General features: G+C 37.9%; 1 protein-coding gene across 2 annotated transcripts; it reads right to left on the minus strand.

Moving 5' to 3' along the window:
• Positions 1-459: 459 nt before the first annotated feature.
• On the minus strand, positions 460-9,905 carry LOC107820443 (uncharacterized). 2 transcript variants are annotated; one of them, XM_016646730.2, is made up of 9 exons: positions 9,718-9,905; positions 9,172-9,390; positions 8,225-9,080; positions 7,772-7,839; positions 7,626-7,693; positions 5,904-6,007; positions 1,642-1,714; positions 1,298-1,478; positions 460-1,078 (listed from the first exon to the last, which is right to left on the minus strand). In XM_016646730.2, exons 2-9 carry the CDS (start codon positions 9,368-9,370, stop codon positions 993-995), a joined length of 1,635 nt encoding a protein of 544 aa, XP_016502216.1. In that variant the 5' UTR covers positions 9,371-9,390; positions 9,718-9,905; the 3' UTR covers positions 460-992. The 2 variants fall into 2 exon arrangements, with proteins under 2 accessions (XP_016502216.1, XP_075105675.1); XM_075249574.1 differs by lacking the exon at positions 9,718-9,905 and having other exon boundaries at positions 9,155-9,294.
• Between the last annotated feature and the right edge of the window lie 12,170 nt (positions 9,906-22,075).

Raw genomic sequence — 22,075 nt, forward strand, 5'->3', positions numbered from 1 at the left:
AGAATAAAAGTCCTGCTGCCCGTATTCCTTTGAATAGTTTGCAACATTTCTATGTTGCCAAGTACCTGTGGACATTGTTGCTTCGATTGTGTGGGAAAAAATCCAAAAGTAAAAGCAATAAATAGCGTGTACAAGAGATGCACTTATTAGTATTGCACACAGAATAAACAATTGTGTGCATCTACCTATGGGGAAAAAACTAATCCTGTTTTGTTTGGTACCTGAACAGCAACTCAAAATCCTGTTTGATCCAAATGCAAGCCAAGTAAAACTATTTTTTGTTTTCCATGATTAAACTTTTGCTACGCATACAATATGGGCGTTTACACCTTTTTATCTTAAACGAGAAGGCTTTAACCTTTCTTCTACAGAAAGATTTGCATCTTGTTAACTCGCGAAATATTCTTCACAATAAATGTTTTTATCAATAATGCTAGAACGGTATCTTGAAAGATAATATGAGACCAAAAGCTTGTACCGGGGATCTCATTCCATTTTCATAAATAGATTGCAAAAGTTTGCACACTTGCAATTTCCTTTCCAATTCCTTCTACAACAAACCCAGCATTACATCCTTATATTGTCTTCTGCTTTGCCTTCATTACAATCTTATACAACATCCAGAAAATTACAAGCATATCTTTTACGTTTTTTACTTCATGATTGTCAGCCGTGACAATCGTTTTGAGACAAACGAAAATGATGCAACCCAGAATGCACAGTATGGGAAGGAAGATTCCTCAATGGCTGCAAAATGCGATCAAATACTCAGCGACTTGTGGGACAAATGTTACTGCAAAATGCGATCAAATTAGTCAACGACTAGATTCCTACTATTCAAAACTGATGGCACCATGTTGAAGCTAAGAAATTTCCGCAAATCGAAACAACTCGTCATGGAGGCAATTTGTGGGAATCAAAATACTCGGCAAGGAAGTCGGAAATTCCCACTGCTCATGTTGTCTGTCTGTACATAAACATACTGGAACAGGTCACATGTCGGACACAGACCATAGATATGCTTCCCTTTCGGTTGCTTGTTTCTCATTGGTCCTCTTGAACAACTGCTTCTCATATCCTGTTAGAAGAGAATCAACATTGAAGTCACCAATATTCGCCAAAGAGGAAAGAAGATAAGTAGCTTAAATCAGCGCTTTATCTATCAAGCGAAAAAATTCAAAAAATAAAATAGAACTGACAACAGTTAAGACCTTTTATAAGGACCAGTTAAGACCATCTTCTTTAATAAGGACCAGTTAAGACCATCTTATTACAGAAGAGATGAGAGATCATATACCTGTACTTCGGTCAACCCCATCCCAGTGTCGCCCTGGTCTTATACCATAACGATTGGGTGCCGCATCCAACCCTCTTTTTATCCAACTGTGGGAAGGTATTTCCTGAGGGATTATAAAACCTGAGTCCTTCATTTTGTCATTAGCCCCAAAGTCCGGCAGACTTGGCTCTAATTGCTTTTTCTGCAACATCCAAGAATGTAACCATATTTAGAGACACAGAAGGAGCTAAAGGGAACCACTCTCATCATGAAAAACACACAAAATCCAGTAACTGGCAATGATCCACCCCAGCACAGATAGAGTAGATGCCTGCAAAAAGAAAGTGGTCAGAAAAAAAAATCACCTTAACCAAATGTGCCATTGGGTCACCCCATCGAACTCTTTCCTTCAACATACTGTCTAGTTCTGGATCATCTCTGCGAGCAAAAATTAAACACGTACAAATAGACTGTCAACCAACCACTTGAACTAGGAGAAACACTCTAAAAAGCAAGAGTTTAAAATAAGTAAGAAAAATATTTTCACTATAAGTTTAGCCACATTAGTAAGAATGAAACTAAGGTAGGTTAGACGATTTTGAAGTGCCTAAAACGCAAATGATTCGAATAAATAGACTCAAATCTTACAATAGAATAGCACGATGACAAAGATGTAACATACAAAATTATCAAGCGATGGCTAAAGTGGAAGAGTGCTACCGGGTTATCGGTTATGTGACAGGAGGATACTTACCAAGAAGAAAGTATGTGAGTAGCAATATTATTTGCGAATGAATTTTGGGCCTCTAAAATCCAACACATCCACAAGATGAGTGTCATAAAAATGTGGATGATAACCAAGGAAGATGTCGTGAATGCTGTGAATTTGTTTTACAGACGGGAGAGATTTGAAAAAAGTCTCAACTCTACCTACATTGCTTTAATCCCAAAGAAACCAGGGGCAGTGCAGCTAAGAGGTTTCAGCCCTATTAGCCTCATTGGAGGCTGTTACAAAATACTTGCCAAAGTACTGACAGAAAGACTCAAGCTGGGGGTTCATAAGCTGGTAGACAACCCATCGATGGCTTTTGGAAAAACAGGCAGATTATGGATGCAGTTATTATTGCTAACAGATGTGTTGACAGTAGGACGAAGGAAAATAAACCTGGTATTCTTTGCAAATTGGACCCTGAGAAAGCATACGACTATGTGAATTGGAATTTTCTCCTCAATGTTCTAAAAGAAATGGGGTTCAGAAGGAAATGGAGGAGCTGGCTCTTTTACTGCATCAACACTATCAGATAATCTCTCTTGGTAAATGGAACTCCAGTAGGTATTTTCCCTTCTCAAAGAGGTTGAGACAAGGTGATTCTCTGTCTCCTTTTCTTTTTATCATGGCCATGGAATGTTTCAGTCAGATGTTAAAGATCAACAACAACAGACCCAGTGAAGTCCCACAAGTGGGGTGAGAGTAGTGTGTACGCAGACCTTACCCCTATCCCTACACTGGGAGGGTAGAAAGGTTGTTTCCAATAGACATACATGTTAAAGATCCCTAAACAGAATGAATGCATTAGGGGTTTCAGGATGGACAACAGTGGACACAGCAGACTGGAAATCTCTCATCTTATGTATGCAAATGACACGCTTGTTATGTGTGATGCCACACTGGAACAACTTCAACATCAAAGAGTGATACTGACTGTGTTCGAATCAGTGTCTGGTCTTCATGTCAATTGGAGGAAAAGTCTTATTTTCCCAGTGTATAGAGTTCCAAACATCAAAATACTGGGCGGTGTGATGGGCTGTGAGATAGGATGTCTTCATACTACTTATTTGGGTTTATCTTTGTGTGCAAAGAATAATCCTCACCGATTTAGCAAGGGGTTATAGAATGAAAGAAAGATGTGAACAGAGGTGGGCAAGATATGTAGGGAGTGACTTAGACTCACTCCCTACATATGTGATGTCTTTGTTTCTTTCACCTGTTAAACTGGAAAAAAGGTTGGATAAACTAAGAGGAGACTTTTAATGGCAGGGTAACAAAGAAATAAGATCTTATCCTTTGGTTAAATGAAGTATATTAACACAAAGTAAGAAGGAAGAAGGCCTTGTTATTAGACATTTGAGACATCACAACTGCAGTTAAATGACGAAATGGCTATGGAGATTTGCTGCTCAAGAGCAATCACTATGGAAGCAGGTTATCAGCGAAAAGTTTAGTTCACAGGGATGCTGGACATCAACACCAGTGACTTCCTCTCGCGGAGTGAGGTTTATGAAAAAACATTAGAAGCTCTTTGGCAGAAATTCATGTGACGCATTGGTTTTGAAGAGGGAGATGGAAGAAGGATTGCCTTTTGGGAAGACAACTGGATAAATCATACTCCCCTTAAGAACAATTGCCTGATCTATTTAGGCTCACTGCTACCAGATTAAAAGTTGGCCAACACCGGAGATCTTGAAGGTTGGATTTTTTTTTTTTTTTATGAAGTAAATTGCATTAGTAAGGCATCAAGAAGATGCAGAATTACAGAGAGAACAAAAGACTAGCTCCAAGACAGGGAGCTAGCTGGTAAAAAGAAGAAACCTGTCAAACAGTAAATGCTAGCTCCTATACAATTTATGCTAAAATCAGGGAGCTACCAAAATTCAAAAAATTATCAACACTGTTTACAGGATAGCGAAAGTTCCAACTGAACAAACTAACTAAGCATCTAGCTTTCTGAGTGTAAATTGGAGTTGAGGTTCCCTCAAAACAACTTGAAGGTCGGATTCAATTTAGAAGACATCTGAATGATCGGGCAATGGGAAGGCTGCCTTATTTGGGTGTTTTGGACTCTTTTGAATGTTTGGGCAATAGTCAAGAACTCAAGATAGATTTGTATGTATAGGCAATAGTAAGGCGAATTTTACTGTAAATTCTTGTACTTATTGTTGAATTCTGGTGGACAGCAATGCAGCGTACAAGGTTGCAGAGTTCACTTGATTAGTAGCTAGAGAGGCTTGCCTAACACAGAACAACCTCCAAAGACGGGAATTTCAACTTTGCTCAAAATGATACAGCTATGGCTGGACAAACCTGAGAGCATCAATCATTTATATCTTTACTGGCACTTAACGGATCAGCTATGGCAACTATTTTGAATATGGTGAGGCTGAAATGGACTATAAAATAGATAAGTCAGTTTTTGAAATATTGGAATATTAGAGGAAGGAATACCAATCAGAAGAAATGGTGGCAAATTATCCCGGCTTGTATATGGTGGACAGCGTGGAGGGAGCAAAATGCTAGATGCTTTAAAATAAAGGAAATTCCAATCAGAAGATCAAAATGGACTGTTTACTTGTGTTTTATTTTTGGTGCAAACAGACCTTTGTTAGTGATGCTGAAGCTGTTACAGATCTTGATGAGTCCTTTTAAGAATGTATAAGGGATTTTTTTTTTCTTTTCCTTTCTTTTCTTTTGGGCAGATTGTAGATTCTTTTGACAGCACCTTCTTGGTGCTTTCATTTATTTATAGTAACACTTACCATTTCTCAAAAAATATTTGAAATACTCACATTTAATAAAGGCGTGAATGGTACACCTGGAAGATAATACAAGAGGTCACTCGAGATGTTCTAATTAAGTCTAGTGTAGAAACCTAAAAGCATCAATCGGATAGCGTGACACTATGATGATTACAGGTGTTTAAAGGAGACAAGATAAACCTAAAACTTCGGGAAAGGAAGTAGTTTCAATAGACCTACAATCTCTTGGATTTCATGCAAGGTTAGCAAAGAACAAAACAGTAGAGACAAAGTATCCATGTGGGGGATACCAACTAGCTGGGATAAAGGTTTAGTTGTTGGTACACTTACATCAAGTCTAGTGTTTATTAGGAGTCCATTCAGTTTGGTTAAAAATTTGTCTATGAAAGGATAAGTGTGAATTCACAATTTTAGGTAAACCCTAATATGTCTTAAAAAGAAATTATTGAGTACAGAAAATGAAATGATCTCAAAAGGAATTGAATAAATACAAAGAATTCATATAATCAATCCCTACTACTTTTGGAATTGAGGCGTAGTATTTTGCACAAAAAAAACAAAGGAGACAGATCTATTAAAGAATAGGTGGTTTCTCAGGAATATATCACCAACTATGGTGTTCAAAAGGCTGCAGATTGAGCAAATCGAGGATGTAATAGTGCCTCGGCCAACCCTATAGAACTTAATAAGATGCTTCCTAATGGTGAGCTAGCTTTATATGAACTCAGGACTTATCTAAAGAAGCCTCACAAAATATCAAAATCATGCAAGTAAACTCATCTCAGCCAGCAAGAAAATATTTAAGTCCTCAAAAATTGTAATAACCAACGGGCAAGGCTACTAAAAGCACGTAGTATAGTATGCCCAGTCTTCAAATTACAATTACAAGCTCAACAATCCATCTTCTTGATCTATACAGTTTGTGTTAGGTAAAACCCAGAAAGAAGTCTCAAAAGCTTTAAAGAACTCATGAGCATAAGATTGCTACTGCAGAAAGTGCAAAGGCAAGATATATATCATCTCAAGTTCATATCTTTCAGACACATTAATGGATCATAAAGAAACAACAACGAATATCTAGCAATTATAATACCTGCTCCGTGCAAATGGCTTTTCCTTCTCGCTTTCTAGTTCCTGAAGCCTAGCCTCCAACTCACGCTTTTGAGCCAACCCCTTCCCCCATTCCAGTTTTATTTCCTGATACAAAGATGAAAAAAATCACTTGAAAAAAGAAAATTCACAAAAGCTTAACAAATAGCAGGTAACTGTGCTTCACAAATATAGCCAGTTCTAAATAATCCCAAATAAAGGAAAAGGAGGGCTGCAGTGACTGATGGTCATGAAAAAACTAACTGATGTAGCACCTCAAGAGTGGCGGAAGAAGAGAGGACGGGAGAAAATAATACAGAAAAATAGAAAGAAATCAATTCATAAAGTGCTATTCAGCAAGTCAAGTGTCCCAAACCGTACAAACGGTCCTACTTATAGAGTAGGAAAAGTGCAAGGCAAGTTTAAAAAAATGGTTGTGAGACCAATAATGTTATATAAGAGCGAATACTGGCAGTAGATATACAAATTGCACGATAGATGTGCAGTCACACAAGGCTGGACAAGATGAGAATAGATCTCTCTTCAGACATAAATTTTTTGAAAGAAAAATAAAAGAGGGAAATAAGCAAAGGCCACCTAAGATGATTTATCCTTATCCCAAGTAGATCTCCATATACACTGTTGAATAGTATGGCCATGTTATCTAAAAGCTTAGGTTGTTATAGAGGGGACACTTCTATTAATTTAATTATGTTTAAACAAGCCCTCAAACGCGCGAGCAAGCATGTGAAAGTTTTTTTGAAAATAAGTGGTTGTTAAACCTTAATTCAAGACCTCTGCCTACCTAATACCATGTTGAATAGGATGATCCTATCATCTAAAAACTTAAATTGTTATAGATGGAACGTTTTTATTTGTTTAATTATGTCTTCAACATAAGATTAATTAAGGTGATACAAAACAAAAACCTAATAGGCTAATATCACATGGACAGATGGACTTGGGTTTCCTCAAAAACCTTACGAAATCTCTCAAAACCAACGCACAGATTTCATTACAAGTAAAACATGATAGGAGCAAAAGATTTATATCAACTAGTTGGGCACAGATTTCACATGGACTTAGGTTCATTTTTTTTCGTCAAGAATCTCCATGTTTGTATAAGGCGTTGTTTGTCAAGAATGATTATTATTCTAGCTAGAGAATTGTAGTCCATGTAGCGATAAGTGTGACATTCAAAAAGCATCTGTCTCGGAGAATTCCTATTTCGCCTTAAAAGTAACAAAATTTAGCATTAAAATGAAATGGATTTTAATAGAGCTGAACCAGCAAAGGGGATTCATATATTTGATCTCGACTAATTTTTGAGGCATAGTTGATTAATATTAGAAAGTGTGAGAAAAGAAGCAGACCTCTCTATTCACTCTATAATCAGGCCACAAGAGAAAATATACAAATATGATGGAGGACTACCACAATTAATGCCCCATACTGACTACTCCAAGTGAAAAACCTCCAATTTTTAAGTTCCTGTATATTGTGAGTCAGATACACTAGCAATCCCTTAAATATCTGTATTAAAAGGGATTTATAGTTGATTGTAGTCAGTAACATGGGCATGAGTAAGAAGCAGCGATCAGAAGAAATATTTGCCCTGAATTCTGGAAATATTGCAGTTCTACAAGAAGACAAGTAGTGATGAAGGAAAAACTAGCTCCAAGGTTGACCACTTGTTCATGTAAATAAACACGTCGGATAAAAGTACCTTTCGCTTCTCCTTCTCTTCCTTCTTCTTCTTGGACTTCAGGAACTCTTCCTTTGACATTCGTTCCCCTGCAGTGATACAGAGTGAGACCAAATGAAAGAATATATTTAATAACTATAACAATTATTTCTCTAGCTCTAACACACCTGTAATTTTATCCCGATATACTGGTTCAGCCCCTCGGCCACTAAGCAATGGATCCATCTCTTTAAACCTAAAATAACAAAGATATTTAAATTGGATTCAGCAATTAGAATTAGCTAGAGCAAGGATCAAGCATTATTGGAATTCTCTGTTGCTCGGATCCTCCAAATGTTGTTGCACCCGTGTCAGATCCTCCAAAAATGCACAACTTTTCAAGGATCCGACACGCATCTGGCGGCATTTTATAAAAATCCGAGCAATATAGGCGGGATAGTGATGTGCATGTTCAGGAAAGCTTTGATACTTTTAGCATTAAAAAATTTCCTCCTAGGGAAACAAGAGACGCCACTCTCTTCACACATTACTTTACTTGCTCTAATGTTCCAAACTTGCCCTGAAGAAAGGCAAAAAATGAAAAGATGATAAGGCGGCATGAAATAGTAGAATAGAATTACCTTAACCAGTCTTCCTTCTTTGTCTTAGCAATTTCTTCTTTAATATCTTTTCCACTAACCAAACCGGTCTTTAGCCCTTGCTTCGTAGTAGATGTTTCTGGACGTGCCTTCCTTGAAAGATCTGAGTCTGATGCACGGGAACCTCGACGAGGAGGAGAAACATCAGACATATCCGGAGGACTTTGGCCATACTTTTGCCTCCGTCTTGGTGGTGATAAATCAGCAGAAGGCTTGGCTTTAGCTTCTGGTGAAGGGGTATCATTTCGAGTCCTACGTCGCCTTGGTGGTGAGATATCAGTATTTCTAGTGCTGAAAGACTTCATATCAGATTCAGGTGAATCATTCCGGGCCTTTCTTCTACGCGGTGGTGAAATATCAGCATCTCTAGAACTCAATGGCTTCGTTTCAAGTTCAGGTGTATCACTTTGAACCCTCCGTTTACGTGGTGGTGACATATCAGCATCTCTTGCGCTTGAAGACCTCAACCGAGGTTCACGTTTGCGGGGTGGCGACAGGTCACCCTCTTGAGTGCTTGGCCGCTTGAACCCACTTTCTGGAGAGGGTGTATCATTTCGAGCCCTTGGTTTACGTGGCGGTGATAAATAAGTAGCTGAAGGACTTGATTGCTTAAGTTGAGGATCTGGTGAGGGTGTATCATTTCGACCACGTCTTTTCCGTGGTGGGGACAAATCAGCAATTTGGTCATCAGAAGGGATATTATTAGAAGTACTTGATAAAGATACCCAACCACTTCCATCTTCTGAAATGGAACCATATGGACGTCTAGCTCTAAGCTGCTCCAATCTCTTCATGCGCTTAACTTCAATATCTTCGTTTACCTGAGGCAGCTCCTCTTCTGTAAAAGAACACAGTTAATAAACGACAGACACAACAACATCCGAGGATGCAGAACATCAACAAAAAACAAACCTGTGAAATAACATTACCAGCTGACTCATCCTCCTCATCTTCAATTTTTACAGGCTTTTGCCAAACAGGATCTTCATCGACCACAATGACACCTCCTTTGACACTAGGTTTAACCTTCTTCTTTTTCTTCTGTTTCTTCTTTTCCTCTTCATTGTTACTTTCATACTTTTTTAGGTAGTCCTTCAGCGAGGTAGAGGTTGAAGATGGAGCCACCATTATGCTTAAAATTCAACTTCCTGCATCAGGAATCAAAGCCCGGATCTTTAACTAACTTGGATAAACTAAATCCATAACTTTAATTACTCAGCATTTGCCTGACAAAACAAGGATATATCTCCTTGCTTAATTATCATAAATAACAAACTCCAACTGTATTTTCAATTTTCATGGGGCAAGTATTAGACCTAGACAAGAAAAGGGAAAATAAACTTTCTCTTGAATTAGTATTAGGAAATCTGGTTTTGGAGATTTTTCTTTTTTTCTAATAAATTCCTTTCAATTGTTTAACTTTTCAATATTTGAAGATAGAAACAGAAAAAATTGTAGGGAAAAAAGGGTCGCACCTTCAAAGCTGCAAGAAGCTTATTCGACAAGATCACTTGTTTGAAAGACACGGTTTTGATCTCAAGTATTTGCCATGGCTGATTCCTGTGGTGAAACCCTTGGGTACGGATTGCGGGTGAAACTCTGAAAGCTAAAACCTTTTTCCTAGAAAAAAACCAAACAAATTGAAAAAAAAAAAATGAGATATATTTTAAACAACAAAAAAGAAAGGAACTTTTCTAGTACCTCATTTTTTATCTCATTTTGGCTAGGTGCCCCTGCTAATATTAGGTGCTAACATCAATAAATTTTTGGAAAATTTTCAAAGAATTTTTTTGAGGTTTTATATTGTTAAAACAAACTTCTTTTGTAGTTTAAGAGTTAATATTTTTTTAACCTAATTTGGTCTAAATGATAAAATGTTACGACAATATTTCAAACCTACCCTTTGCAATCTTGTTTTATTATAGCACACCCAACCCTCTCCTAGAGTACTCTATATATTATATAGCTGGTGTAAAAAAATTTGGCAATCTCATGTAAAGGTAAGAAAGAAAACATGAAAGTAAAAGCATTGTTTCGTTTGTGAATTTTAAAGCAAAGCAATACATGCTACCAAAGTGAGATTTAGGAAAATTTACGCGGTATACCCATTAAACACTAGTTAATTCCATATACATTTAAAATATTTATTTTATATCATATACCTTGTTTGCAATAAATTTGTGCAGAAAAATAAACCGCAATCACAAACAACTTTAAAGAAAAAAGGATTTTATTGATAAATATTGCGGGTTACAACTCTGTTTATCCCTTGATTCTTCCCTCCGATTTATTATTCATAATTCGAGGGCTGAAACAGTGTGATTCTCGAACGTAGGATGATGCAGACTTTCATGGATTTATTTGATATCCATGAAGTATGTTGTGGATCTTCTTGAAGTATTTGATTATCAAGAATTATCTGGCCACCTTTTGATCTCTTTGTGAATATCCCGTGAGTTTATGGTATTTTCGAGATGATCTCCATTTGAGATGCCTCTTCAAAGGAATATGTATTCCTTTATTAGGTGTGCGTTAGGATTTAGGGTAGAGTAACCTCCAAGAAACCATGATAGACTCTTAGGATTTCAAGAGTCTTGTAGTATCTAGAATTTAGGATTTAGCTTGATCCGTTAAAATTTCGATGTCTACAAATGCCCCCCTACTTCAAGGTTTATCGGGGTGTAGGCTTGCCGAAACTTGAAGACAAGACTTGAAGTACTCGACCATAAAACTGCTGCTTTAGAAACTTGGAGTTTTCGATTTACAGGAGGAAGAGATGAAGGGCAGAACTGGTCCCACTGGGCGTGCCACTTTGTTTGCAATAAATTTGTGTAGAAAAATAAAACTGCAATCACAAATAACTTTAAAGAAAACAGGATTTTATTGATAAATATTGCGGGTTACAACTCTGTTTATCCCTTGATTCTTCCCTCCGATTTATTATCCATAATTCAAGGGCTGAAACAGCGTGATTCTCGAACGTAGGATGATGCAGACTTTCATGGATTTATTTGATATCCATGAAGTATGTTGTGGATCTTCTTGAAGTATTTCATTATCAAGAATTATCTGGCTACCTCTTGATCTCTTTGTGAATATCGGGTGAGTTTATGGGATTTTCGAGATGATCTCCATTTTTGAGATGCCTCTTCAAAGGAATATGTATTCCTTTATTAGGTGTGCGTTAGGGGTAGGGTAGAGTAACCTCCGAGAAACCCTTATAGACTCCTAGGATTTCAAGAGTCTTGTAGTATCTTGAATTTAGGATTTAGCTTGATCCGTTAAAATTTCGATGTATACATGTGATGACCCAAATTTAAATTAAATAATTATCTCGGTATTTTAGGACCTTGAAAAGCGCTATCAATAATTCCTCGACTTGCGTGCGCAGTCCGTATAATTTTCTGGAAGGTTTTTATGTAAAAAAATGGATTAAATTGTGAACTAGAGCTTTAAAACTCAACTGAGTTGACTTCGGTCAACATTTTGAGCAAACAAACTCGGATAAAAGTTTTAACCATTCCAGTAGTTCTGTATCATGATTGGGACTTGGTCATATGCCCGAAATCGAATTCGGATGTCCCTAGATCAAATTATCGTCATTTAACGGAATCTAGAAATCTAAGGCTAAAAATTTCCTAAGTTTGACCGGAGGTTTCACTTTTGAGAAAAAGACCCCGGAATGGAATTTTGATGATTTCAATAGTTTCGTATGGTGATTTTGGACTTAGGCACATGTTCGGATTTAGATTTGGAAGTTTGTAGGATAATTCGGCGCATTTTGGCGAAAGTTGGAAAATAGAAGATTTTTGGAAAGTTTGACCGAGGGTTGATTTTTTGATATCGGGGTCAGAACCCAGTTCTGAAAATTTTCATAGCTTTGTTATGTCATTTATGACTTGTATGCAAAATTTGAAGTCATTCGGACTTGATTTGATAGGTTTTTGCATCGAATATAGAAGTTGGACGTTCTTAGATTCATTAGGCTTGAATTGGGGTGTGATGCACGATTTTAGCATTTTATGATGTGATTTGAGGTTTCGACTAAGTTCGTATGATGTTTTAGGACTTGGTGTATTTTGTTGAGGTCCCGAGGGCCTCGGGTGGATTTCGGAAGGTTAACGGATCAATTCGGACTTGTATTTATCTCCTGAAATTTTCTGGGCAGTTTCTGCATTTTTCGCACGTGTGAACAATGACCGCACCTGCGTGAACAGTATTTGTGTACAGTAGCCATGTACAGTAGCGTGTACAGTGTCCATGAACAGTACTTCAAAGCTCGAATTTTGGCAATTTTGAGCAAGGAATTACGGGAATTCTTGAGGTAAGTCCCTTGTGATCATTATTAGTCAATATTATTGAATTATCATTGAATATCCTAGCTAGATTACGTGTTTTTGAGGTGTAAATCGGGAATTTGGGCCTAGGGATTTGAAAATAAGATTTGATGAGTTGGAGGCCGAATTGTTGTCGGATTTTGGTAAAATTTGTATGGTTGGACTCGTGGTTGGATGGGCGGTCATATTCCGTAATTTTTGTCGGGTTCCGAGACGTGGGCCCCACTGATGAATTTTTAGTGTAATTTTGGATTTTTAATGGAAAATGTAGAATTCCATGTGGAATCAATTCCTATATTTTTTATTGACTAAATCTGTGGCTAGATTCGAGGAATTCGAAGGTCGATTTGAGAGGAAAAGGCATTGCGGAGTAGGATTTTACTCGGATTGAGGTAAGTAATGGTTATAAATCTGGTCCTGAGGGTATGAAACCTCGGACATTGTATCGTATGACTATTTTGGAGGTGACGCACATGCTAGGTGACGGGCGTGTGGGCGTGCACCGTAGGGATTGTGACTTGGTCCATCCCGCGAGACTGTGGAATCAATTAGCTTACTGTTTAATACATGTTCCCTCTGTTTCATAGAAATTGATTGTACTTCATGTTAAAAATCATGTTTAGGCCTTATATGATCACTGTTGAGACCTGCGAGGTTGTGTACTTGCCGAATTAGCTGCTAATTATTGTTTTATACTCAGTCATAGTTTTTCTTGCTTATTATGCCTCCGTCTCTTGTTGTTCATTGTTGATACATGACATTACCTCTGTTTGGGTTGTTTATATGATTTTTGAGAGCCCGAGAGACTGGAGAGATTGATGACTGAGTGAGGCCGAGGGCCTAGTTGTGAGGTTATTGATATTATAACACGTGAGTTGTCCGTGCGGATCCAGCTATTATATTATAGCACGTGAGTTGTCCGTGTAGCACGTGAGTTGTCCGTGCGGATCCAGATACTATATTTATATAGCACATGAGTTGTCCGTGCAGCACGTGAGTTGACCGGTGTAGTTTATAGCACTTGGGCTGAAGGAGCCCCTCCAGAGTCTGTACATACCCTAGTGAGCGCAGGTACCTACTGAGTGCCGAGTGCTGAGCGATTGGGAGGAATGAGTGAATGTGAGGAATGAGTGATTGTGAGGTTGGAGTGAATGAGAGGACAGAGTGATTGTTATTCTGAGAAAATACATTTATTTTATTACTGTTGCATCGCAGATGTCATATCACTGTTTTGAAAATTATTGGAAGATATTATTTACTGCTAAGTCAAATTTGATATCTGGTTTATTGAGTACGTACTGATGTGACTTAAACTGTTAAATTAAAAGTATGACTACTCTTATTTGAAAGTTATTGAGATAACTGTATTTGCATAGCTCGTCACTACTTCTTAGTTCCTTATTTATTTCTGTTACTTACTGAATTGGTGTACTCACGTTACCCCATGTACCTCGTGTACAGATCTAGACACCTCTGGTCATGGCGGTTGCTGATTGAAGAGTCAGACTCAGGAGACTATTGAGGTAGTTGCATGGCATTCGCTGACCTTGACTCTCATTTCCTTTCATATTCTATTGTTCTATATTTTCAGACAGTGTTTTATCAGTAATATGTTGTTATCATTTAGATGCTCATGCACTCAGTGACACCGGGTTTTGGGGATGGATTGTTTAGTACTTTTGGAGTTATATTCTGTTCTAAAAAAATTTATTTAATATTAACTGCTTCCGCCTTTATTTAAAAGTTCTAATGTGTTGAGATGTTGAGTTGAGGCTTGCCTTGTAACACGATAGGCGTCATCACGACGGGTGAGATTTTGGGTCGTGACACTACATAAATTTGTAGACAATAAATTTGCGTCGAGAAAATAAGATCAAGACCGAAAAATATTACAACAATCGTAGTATTTGATTTCAAATAATATGAGTGTATAATCTCTATGATTCCTCTTATTCTACTTTTCGATAGTAAATAAATTCAAGAGCCTTTGAGCTTGATCTTGAATGTGTAGTTGTTGCCACGAACGATGATCTTGTTCTTGAGCTTGAGCTTGATTGCTTGGACTTGAACTTGATTTGGTCTTTGTTCTTGAGCTTGAAATTGATTTGTTCTTCATTCTTGAGCTTGAACTTGATTGCTTGGAACTTGAAACTTGTGGAGGAATTTGCAGCGTTTGATCCACGAGCTCTTTCTTGCTTCTTGTTATAACTTCTGGTGTCTTTTCTAAGTTATGAAAACCTCTATTTATAGTTGTGGAAGGGAGGAGTTGTGATAAGAACAAACTCTTTTCGACCAATCAAATTGAAGTGTGACATGACCGTATTTGATTAACCAGAACATGTCATTTGCACACGTGGCGCGTTTTCATTGGCCTTTTAATTTGGCTTGGCATGTCTTGTCATTTTGACACATGACACGATCCTATTGGCTCTTTCGTTTGACTTGGCGTGCCACTTCTTTTACACGTGGCACCAAACTGGGCCTCTAGGAAGATGACATCTTGGACTTAATAAAGTGGGCTCATTACTTTAGTTCAATTAAATGGGCTAGCCCAATGGATTAAGACTTATTTGTTTAATTCATATATATTGGACTTATATAATTAATTCAGTTGTATTAGCCCGTAGTATTTATTTGGACTAATATATCTTGAATTTAAAATATAATACAAATTATTTTATGAATTTAATTTTAATAAAATTTATATGCCTACAAATTCTCCTACTTCAAGACTTGTGTGAATTTCAAAGACTAGTCTTGAAGTAAGAAATTCTTCACGTGTGTCCCTTAAAGACGTTCCATGAAACATTGTTGTGCAACCAAGCACTCAAATTTGATCACTATTTAGATAATGAACTTTGATCAAAATGTGCATTTAAAGACTTTGCATCTAACTTTAACCAACTTCAACAGATTGGAATTTAAAGTTTTTCTTTCATTGAGGTATTTAGGATAAGGCCACATGGATCCAAGAATTTGAACAAAATGACATCTTTGTCTCCCTTTGTTTGGACATCCTTTCCTTAGTCCACTAGAACAAGAATGCCATCGTCCCTTTCCCAATTTGTATGTAAGTAGAGATAAACTCCATCGCCGGACCTGTTTCTTTCAATTGAATTAGGATAAAGATTTCTAGTTGGACTCTAACAATCACAGCTCCCACATTATTATTAGTTCTTCAGTTAATGACTTTTAGAGCTCTATAAATAGGGACATGCCTTCCCTTCAATTGGCATCAGTCATAGCTCACAAGCCTGTTCAAGTGAATCATTGACAGGTACTGTTTTTTTTTCTTCTACGTTTTTGTCTTTTTTTAGGTCAACGAGGAGGATATGTTCTTATTTAACAAGATTATCCATGCATGAAGAAGATGATCATAGGGCTTGAAGGGATGTGTACTTATCCTTGACTGAATATCGGAGAGATTACTCTCATGGCCCGACTACCGAAGAGATTATTTTCAACGTGGCCCGACTACAGGAGAGATTACTCTCAATGTGGCCCGACTACCGGAGAGATTACTCTCAATATGGCCCAACTACCAGAGAGATTACTCTCAAATGACCCGACTATCGGAGAGGCCAACTTAAGGTGCAAAGGGACTCATATGTCCACTTTAAGATTGGAAAATTATAGTTTCCTTTTAAGGACAAACCCACGAAGAGGTAAACTTAAGGTTCAAAGGGACTTATGTGTCCACCTTAAGATTGGAAAGTTATAAAGTTTCAACTCAAAGACTTCATGGACATGATGACGTCAACTTGAACACTTGGAAGAACTTTGAAGATGTGATGGACTTTGTAGATTTCAACTTGAAGACCGACAAACTTGAAGATTCGGCGGACTTTGACATTTCAACCTGAGAAAATTTGAGGGCTCAAATACTTCCACTTGAAGACCGGCGAGTTTAAGGACCTCAACTTGAAGACTTGGAGGTTTAAATATTTCGGCTTTAAGGCTGACGAATTTGAAGACTGAAACTTGAAGACCAACGGACTTGAAGATTTCAACTTGGAGACTTCGAGGGCTTAAATACTTTATCTTCTCTTTTGTTTTACATTGTCCGACTCTTTTCTTAGTCGCCTAATTTTCGGCTTTACGTGCTTGTAACAAATATTTCATATTTTGTCGTGGGAGAATCCAAATAATGAATCATTTGATTTCTCAAAAATTAGACTTCAATATCTAAAATATATCCAAGATTTAGCATCAACCACCTTCAGCATCGCCCCAGATAATATTTTTGAAACCAACTTTAGATTCCACCACGTAGAAAATTTCAGATCTGCGCAATATCACAAAAAAATCATATCTTGGTGTAGAAAAGTCAAAATTATGAACCGTTTGATTTTATAAATATTAGACTTCTAAATCTAGGGCATATCCAAAATTCGGAATCAAACACTTTGAGAATCGTCCCATATATTATTTTGAATCTAACTTTAAATTTAGACATGTTGATAGTTTCAGATTTGCGCAGTTTCACTAAAAAAAATTGTATCTTGGTGTAGAAATATCAAAATTATGAACCGTTTGATTTCATAGAAATTAGACTTCAAGATCTAAGACATATCCAAAATTTGGAATCAAACACTTTGAGAATCGTCCAAGATATTATTTGAATGTAACTTTAGATTTCGACAAGTTGATAGTTTTAGATTTGCACAACTTCACCAAAACCTTTGTATCTTGATGTAAGAATGTCGAAATCATGAACCATTTAATTTATTGGAAACTTAACTTCGAAATCTAAAACATATCCAAAATATAGAATTTAATGCCTTAAGGATAATTTTAGATAATATCTCGAAGTCGACTTGGGTTTCTGATATGCCGACAGTTCCAAGTTAGCGCGACTTTACCAAAATTTTTGTATCTTGGTGTGGAAGACTTGAGATTATAAGACCTTTTTAATTGTCAGAAATTGAAATTTAAGAGCTTCATTCTCACCAAATATTGGGTTCAAGTCTCACTGAATTTGAAACATCATGAAGGTACACCAAAAACTTGAAGGTTTGACGAACATGAAGGCATAGCGAATCCCCGGACTTCAATGCAAATGTTTGGCAGCCTCCTAAAAGATATTAATCATTTTATTGAAGACTCCAATTTACTATAGCACCTGCCCCCTTTAAATATAATGGGATCCAAAGTTTAACAGAAAAATGGTATCTCAGCTCGATTTTCAAGTGCTGATTAAATGAATTACACTCCATCGTACTTCATTCGGACAACGATTGGGGGATTATGTATCTTTTGAACTTATGTGACTGAAATGAGAATGAAACTCTAAGCTGCCTACGTACCTCGGTGAAGAGGATCAAGTCATACCGTAATTCAGAATGGGTTATTATTATTATTATTATTATTATTATTATTATTATTATTATTATTATTATTATTATTATTATTATTATTATTATTATGTCCTAACTTTTGCCTAGGCCACCTCTTTCGAGGTTTTCAATCTACAATTTTTTTGTAGGTCGTACACAGTTTAGACTCATGCGGGTTGTGAGTGTAGGGATATGCAGTTTATGATCATGCATCGAGGAGCGTCATGACTTGCAGTTTAGGCTCGTACGTCGAGGAACGTTATAACTTCAAGGATAATACTTCTTCAAAAACTTGCCATTTATAGGGCCGATTCTCATGCCATCTGCATCAACCAGCTTGTAAGCCCCACTTGAATAAACTTCTTGCACGACATATGGCCCATCCCATTTTGAAGTGAACTTCCATGCAGGTTTATGAGAAGTAATAATGGGTCTTCTTATGCCAAGGACTTGATCTTCTACTTGAAAGGATCTTAGGCGAACTCTTTTATTGAAGGTGTGAGACAATCGAGCTTGATAACATTCAAGACTCTATTGAGCTTCCAACCTTTTCTCATCAAGAGCCTCCAACTCTGCTAATCGAAGCCGAGCATTTTCTTTACCAGTGATGCCTTCTTGAATAGCTAATCGTAATGAAGGTATTTGACGCTCGAGTGGCAAGACGACTTCAACTCTATAAATGAGTGTATAAGGGATCGCTTGTGTTGGCGTGCGGTGAGTTGTCCTATATGCCCATAGAGCTTCTTCCATACGGTCATTCCGATCTCGTTTGGATTTGGAGACGACTTTCTTCAACAAGTTGCACGGAGTTTTGTTGAATGCCTCAGCTAGACCATTGCCAGCAATATTGTACATCGAAGAGTTACGTTGCTTGAAGCCAAAGAGATCACAAATCTTGTTCATCAAACTATTATCGAATGGCTTTCCATTATCCGTTATTATATAACGAGGAATGCCAAAGCGATAAATAATGTTTACTTGAATGAAACTTGCAACATTTTCCTTCTATACTTCCTTAAGAGCAACAACTTCAACCCATTTTGAGAAGTAGTCAGTTGCAGCCAAGATGTATAGGTACCCACCAGAGGACTTTGGTAGTGGTCTAACAACATCCAATCCCCAAATGTCAAATGGCCAGGATGCAACAGTATGGTGCAACACTTCAGGAGGTTGATGAATAAAATTTGCTTGGAATTGACAAGTCTTGCATCTTTGAGTGTAGTCCAAGCAATCTTTTACCATCGTTGCCCAATAATATCCCATTCTTTTTATATGGAAATGGAGCTTTGGTCCAGACTGGTGTGACCCACATACCACAGAATGCGCTTCTTGCAAAGCTTGGAGTCCTTCATCTTCCCCTAAGCATCACAAGAGTACTCCCTCGAATGATCTTCTGTATAAGGTATCTTTGTAGTAAAGGAAGCGAGGTGCACGACGACAGATTTCAGTCCTTCTCCGCGGATTTTCTGGAAGTATCACATAGCATAAGTAGTCGATAATGGGTTGTCGCCATTCTTCTTTCTCAACTTCAAAAACAATGACAAGATGCTTGAGTTCATTTTCTTCACCTTCAGCCTCATTTGGCGGCGGTACTACCCATTTTTGGCAAACAATAACCAAGCAGGATTAACGATGAAACTAAGGCAGCTAAAGCATCATCCTTCTTATTTTCTTTCCTTGGCATATGCTGAATAGTCACATCGTCGAGCCACCCCATTAATTTTTTAGCGTAATCATGATATGGGCGTAGTTCAGGCTTATTGACCTCGTAACTACCTAAAAGCTTATTGACCACTAACTAGGAGTCACCAAAGACTTGCAATTGCAATTGATTCATATCAACGGCTATTTCAAGCCCAAGTACTAATGCTTGATATTCAGCAACATTGTTGGAACAGAGTTGTGTTAAGGTGAAGGAGTAGGGCAAGACTTCACCTTGGGAAGTAACAAATACTACACCAGCACCATCTCCTCCACGATGCGCGCACCATCAAAGTACATCTTCCATGGAGGTTGAACTTCAACGACCATTGCGTCCTCATCAGGTAGTTCGTTAGTTAACTCCCAATCATCAGGTATTGGTGATCTGCCAAGAAGTCCGCTAATGCTTGTCCTTTTATAGCCTTTTAAGGGATGTACACGATTTCAAATTGTTGAAACTGGAGGTGCCACCTTGCTAGTCGACCACTCAGGACAGGTTTTGACATCACAAACTTGATGGGATTTGCTCTAGAAACCAAACGAACGACATGAGCTTGAAAGTAGTGCTTCAACTTTTGGATTGAGAAGACTAAAGCCAAACATAACTTTTCAATTGGCGAATAATTCAACTCATTTGGTGTCATCATCCTGCTTAAGTAGTAAAGGGAGTTTTTTTCCCTTCACTATTTTCTTGGGCCAACATCGCTCCAACAGACCTTTCTTGTACTGAAATATATAGTATCAGCGGTGTTCCAAGTATAGGGGCTGCCAAAACCGGAGGCTTCATCAAGTAGGATTTAATGCTCTCAAGGCATTGATACACGCTTGGTCCCATTTGAAAGGGACACCTTTCTTCATAAGGCGACTGAATGGTTGGTACCTCCCAACTAGGTTTGAGATGAATCTCCTAAGGTATGCTAGCTTTCCTTGCAGACTTTTCAATTCATGAATATTCCGGGGCTCAGGCATTTTCAAGATTGCATCTACTTTAGCTTGATCTATTTCAATCCCTCGATGTCGGACAATAAAACCCAGGAACTTTTCGGAGGTAACTCCAAAGGCGCATTTTAATGGATTCATCCTAAGTTGGTATCTCTGGAGTAACTCAAACACAATTCTCAAGTCTTTCAAGTGGTCGATTTTCTTTCTTGATTTTGCTGCCAAGTCATCAACATAGCATTTAACATTCTTGTGGATAAGATCATCAAAGATATTCTGCATAGCTCTTTGGAAAGAAGCACCAGCATTATTCAAGCCAAAATGCATTACCTTATAGCAATAAATACCCTTGGGGGTACGGAATACAGTAAGTTCTTCATCTTTTGGCGCCATGCAAATTTGGTTATAGCCTGATGAACCCTCCATAAATGTCATTGCCTCGTACCCAGTAGTAGCATCGATCATCAGCTCTAGAATGGACACGCATTGTTAAGATCCCTGAAGTCAACACATACTCGAATCTGGCCATTATTCTTCTTCCTTACAGGGACAATACTTGAAACCCATGTTGGGTATTTAACTTCCCGAATAAATCCAGCTTCGATGAGTTTGTTAACTTTGATTTCAATCAAGGGAACCAAGTCCGGTCTAAAGCGCCTTTCAGCTTGTTTAATAGGGAGAGCACCATTTTTGACTGCAAGGTGATGGACTGCTACTTTCGGGTCCAAGCCAGGCATCTCTTTGTAACTCCAAGCAAAGACATCCCTGAACTCCTTGAGTAACTCAATATAAGTGCTCTCTTCATCAACTTCTAGTAAAGCACTTAGCTAGGTGGGTCTTGGTTCTTCATCGATGCCAAGGTTAACTTCTTTTAAGTCATTGATAACTAGGAATTATAGTTCATTTTACACTCCTTTTTACTTGAGTTTTGATTAAAAATGTATACAAAATAGTCCCAAAGGCTTACATGTTGTACTTGTTTGCAGAGTTTGGTAAAAAAAAGGTGACAATTAGTCAAAACCAGCTCAAAAAGGAGTGAAACATGCACAAGTACCAAGAACAAGTCCAAGCACAGTTGCAACAGATCTACTGCGGCTGCATTCCATTTAGTGTGGTCCGCAGTGAGGAGATTCAGAGAGGTGCATATTTTGGAAACTCAAGCACTGCGGCCGCTATTGTGCGGACCACAGTGGCTTCACCGCGGCCACAATCGATTTTGTGTTGTCCGCAAAGATGGGAGTTCAGAGAGTTCGAAGTTTGGAGATTAAGACCAATGCGGTCCACGGTCCTTTTTGTGCGGACCACAGTTGAAGCCACCGCGGCCGCGATGCATTTTATGTGGCTTGCGGTGTCCAGATTCAGAGAATTATTAATTAAGCCAAGAAACCTCATTACGGTCCTCGTTGCATTTTGTGCGGACCGCAGTACCTCGTTAGGGGTATTTTTGTCCAGAAAATTCGGCCTAGTATAAATACTTTCTTTTCACATTTTTAGGGCATCTTTTGTAATCTGTGAAAGAC

The sequence above is a fragment of the Nicotiana tabacum genome, chromosome 1, assembly GCF_000715075.1.
Source record: "Nicotiana tabacum cultivar K326 chromosome 1, ASM71507v2, whole genome shotgun sequence".
Taxonomy (NCBI): domain Eukaryota; kingdom Viridiplantae; phylum Streptophyta; class Magnoliopsida; order Solanales; family Solanaceae; genus Nicotiana; species Nicotiana tabacum.

Coding starts and splice junctions, on each gene's coding strand:
- LOC107820443 (XM_016646730.2), bottom strand. CDS start 9,370: ATGGTGGCTCCATCTTCAACCTCTACCTCGCTGAAGGACTACCTAAAA. Junction 1,715..5,903: donor AAGCCATTTGCACGGAGCAG/GTATTATAATTG, acceptor TTTTGCTCGCAG/AGATGATCCAGAACTAGACA. Junction 1,479..1,641: donor CAATGGCACATTTGGTTAAG/GTGATTTTTTTT, acceptor TGGATGTTGCAG/AAAAAGCAATTAGAGCCAAG.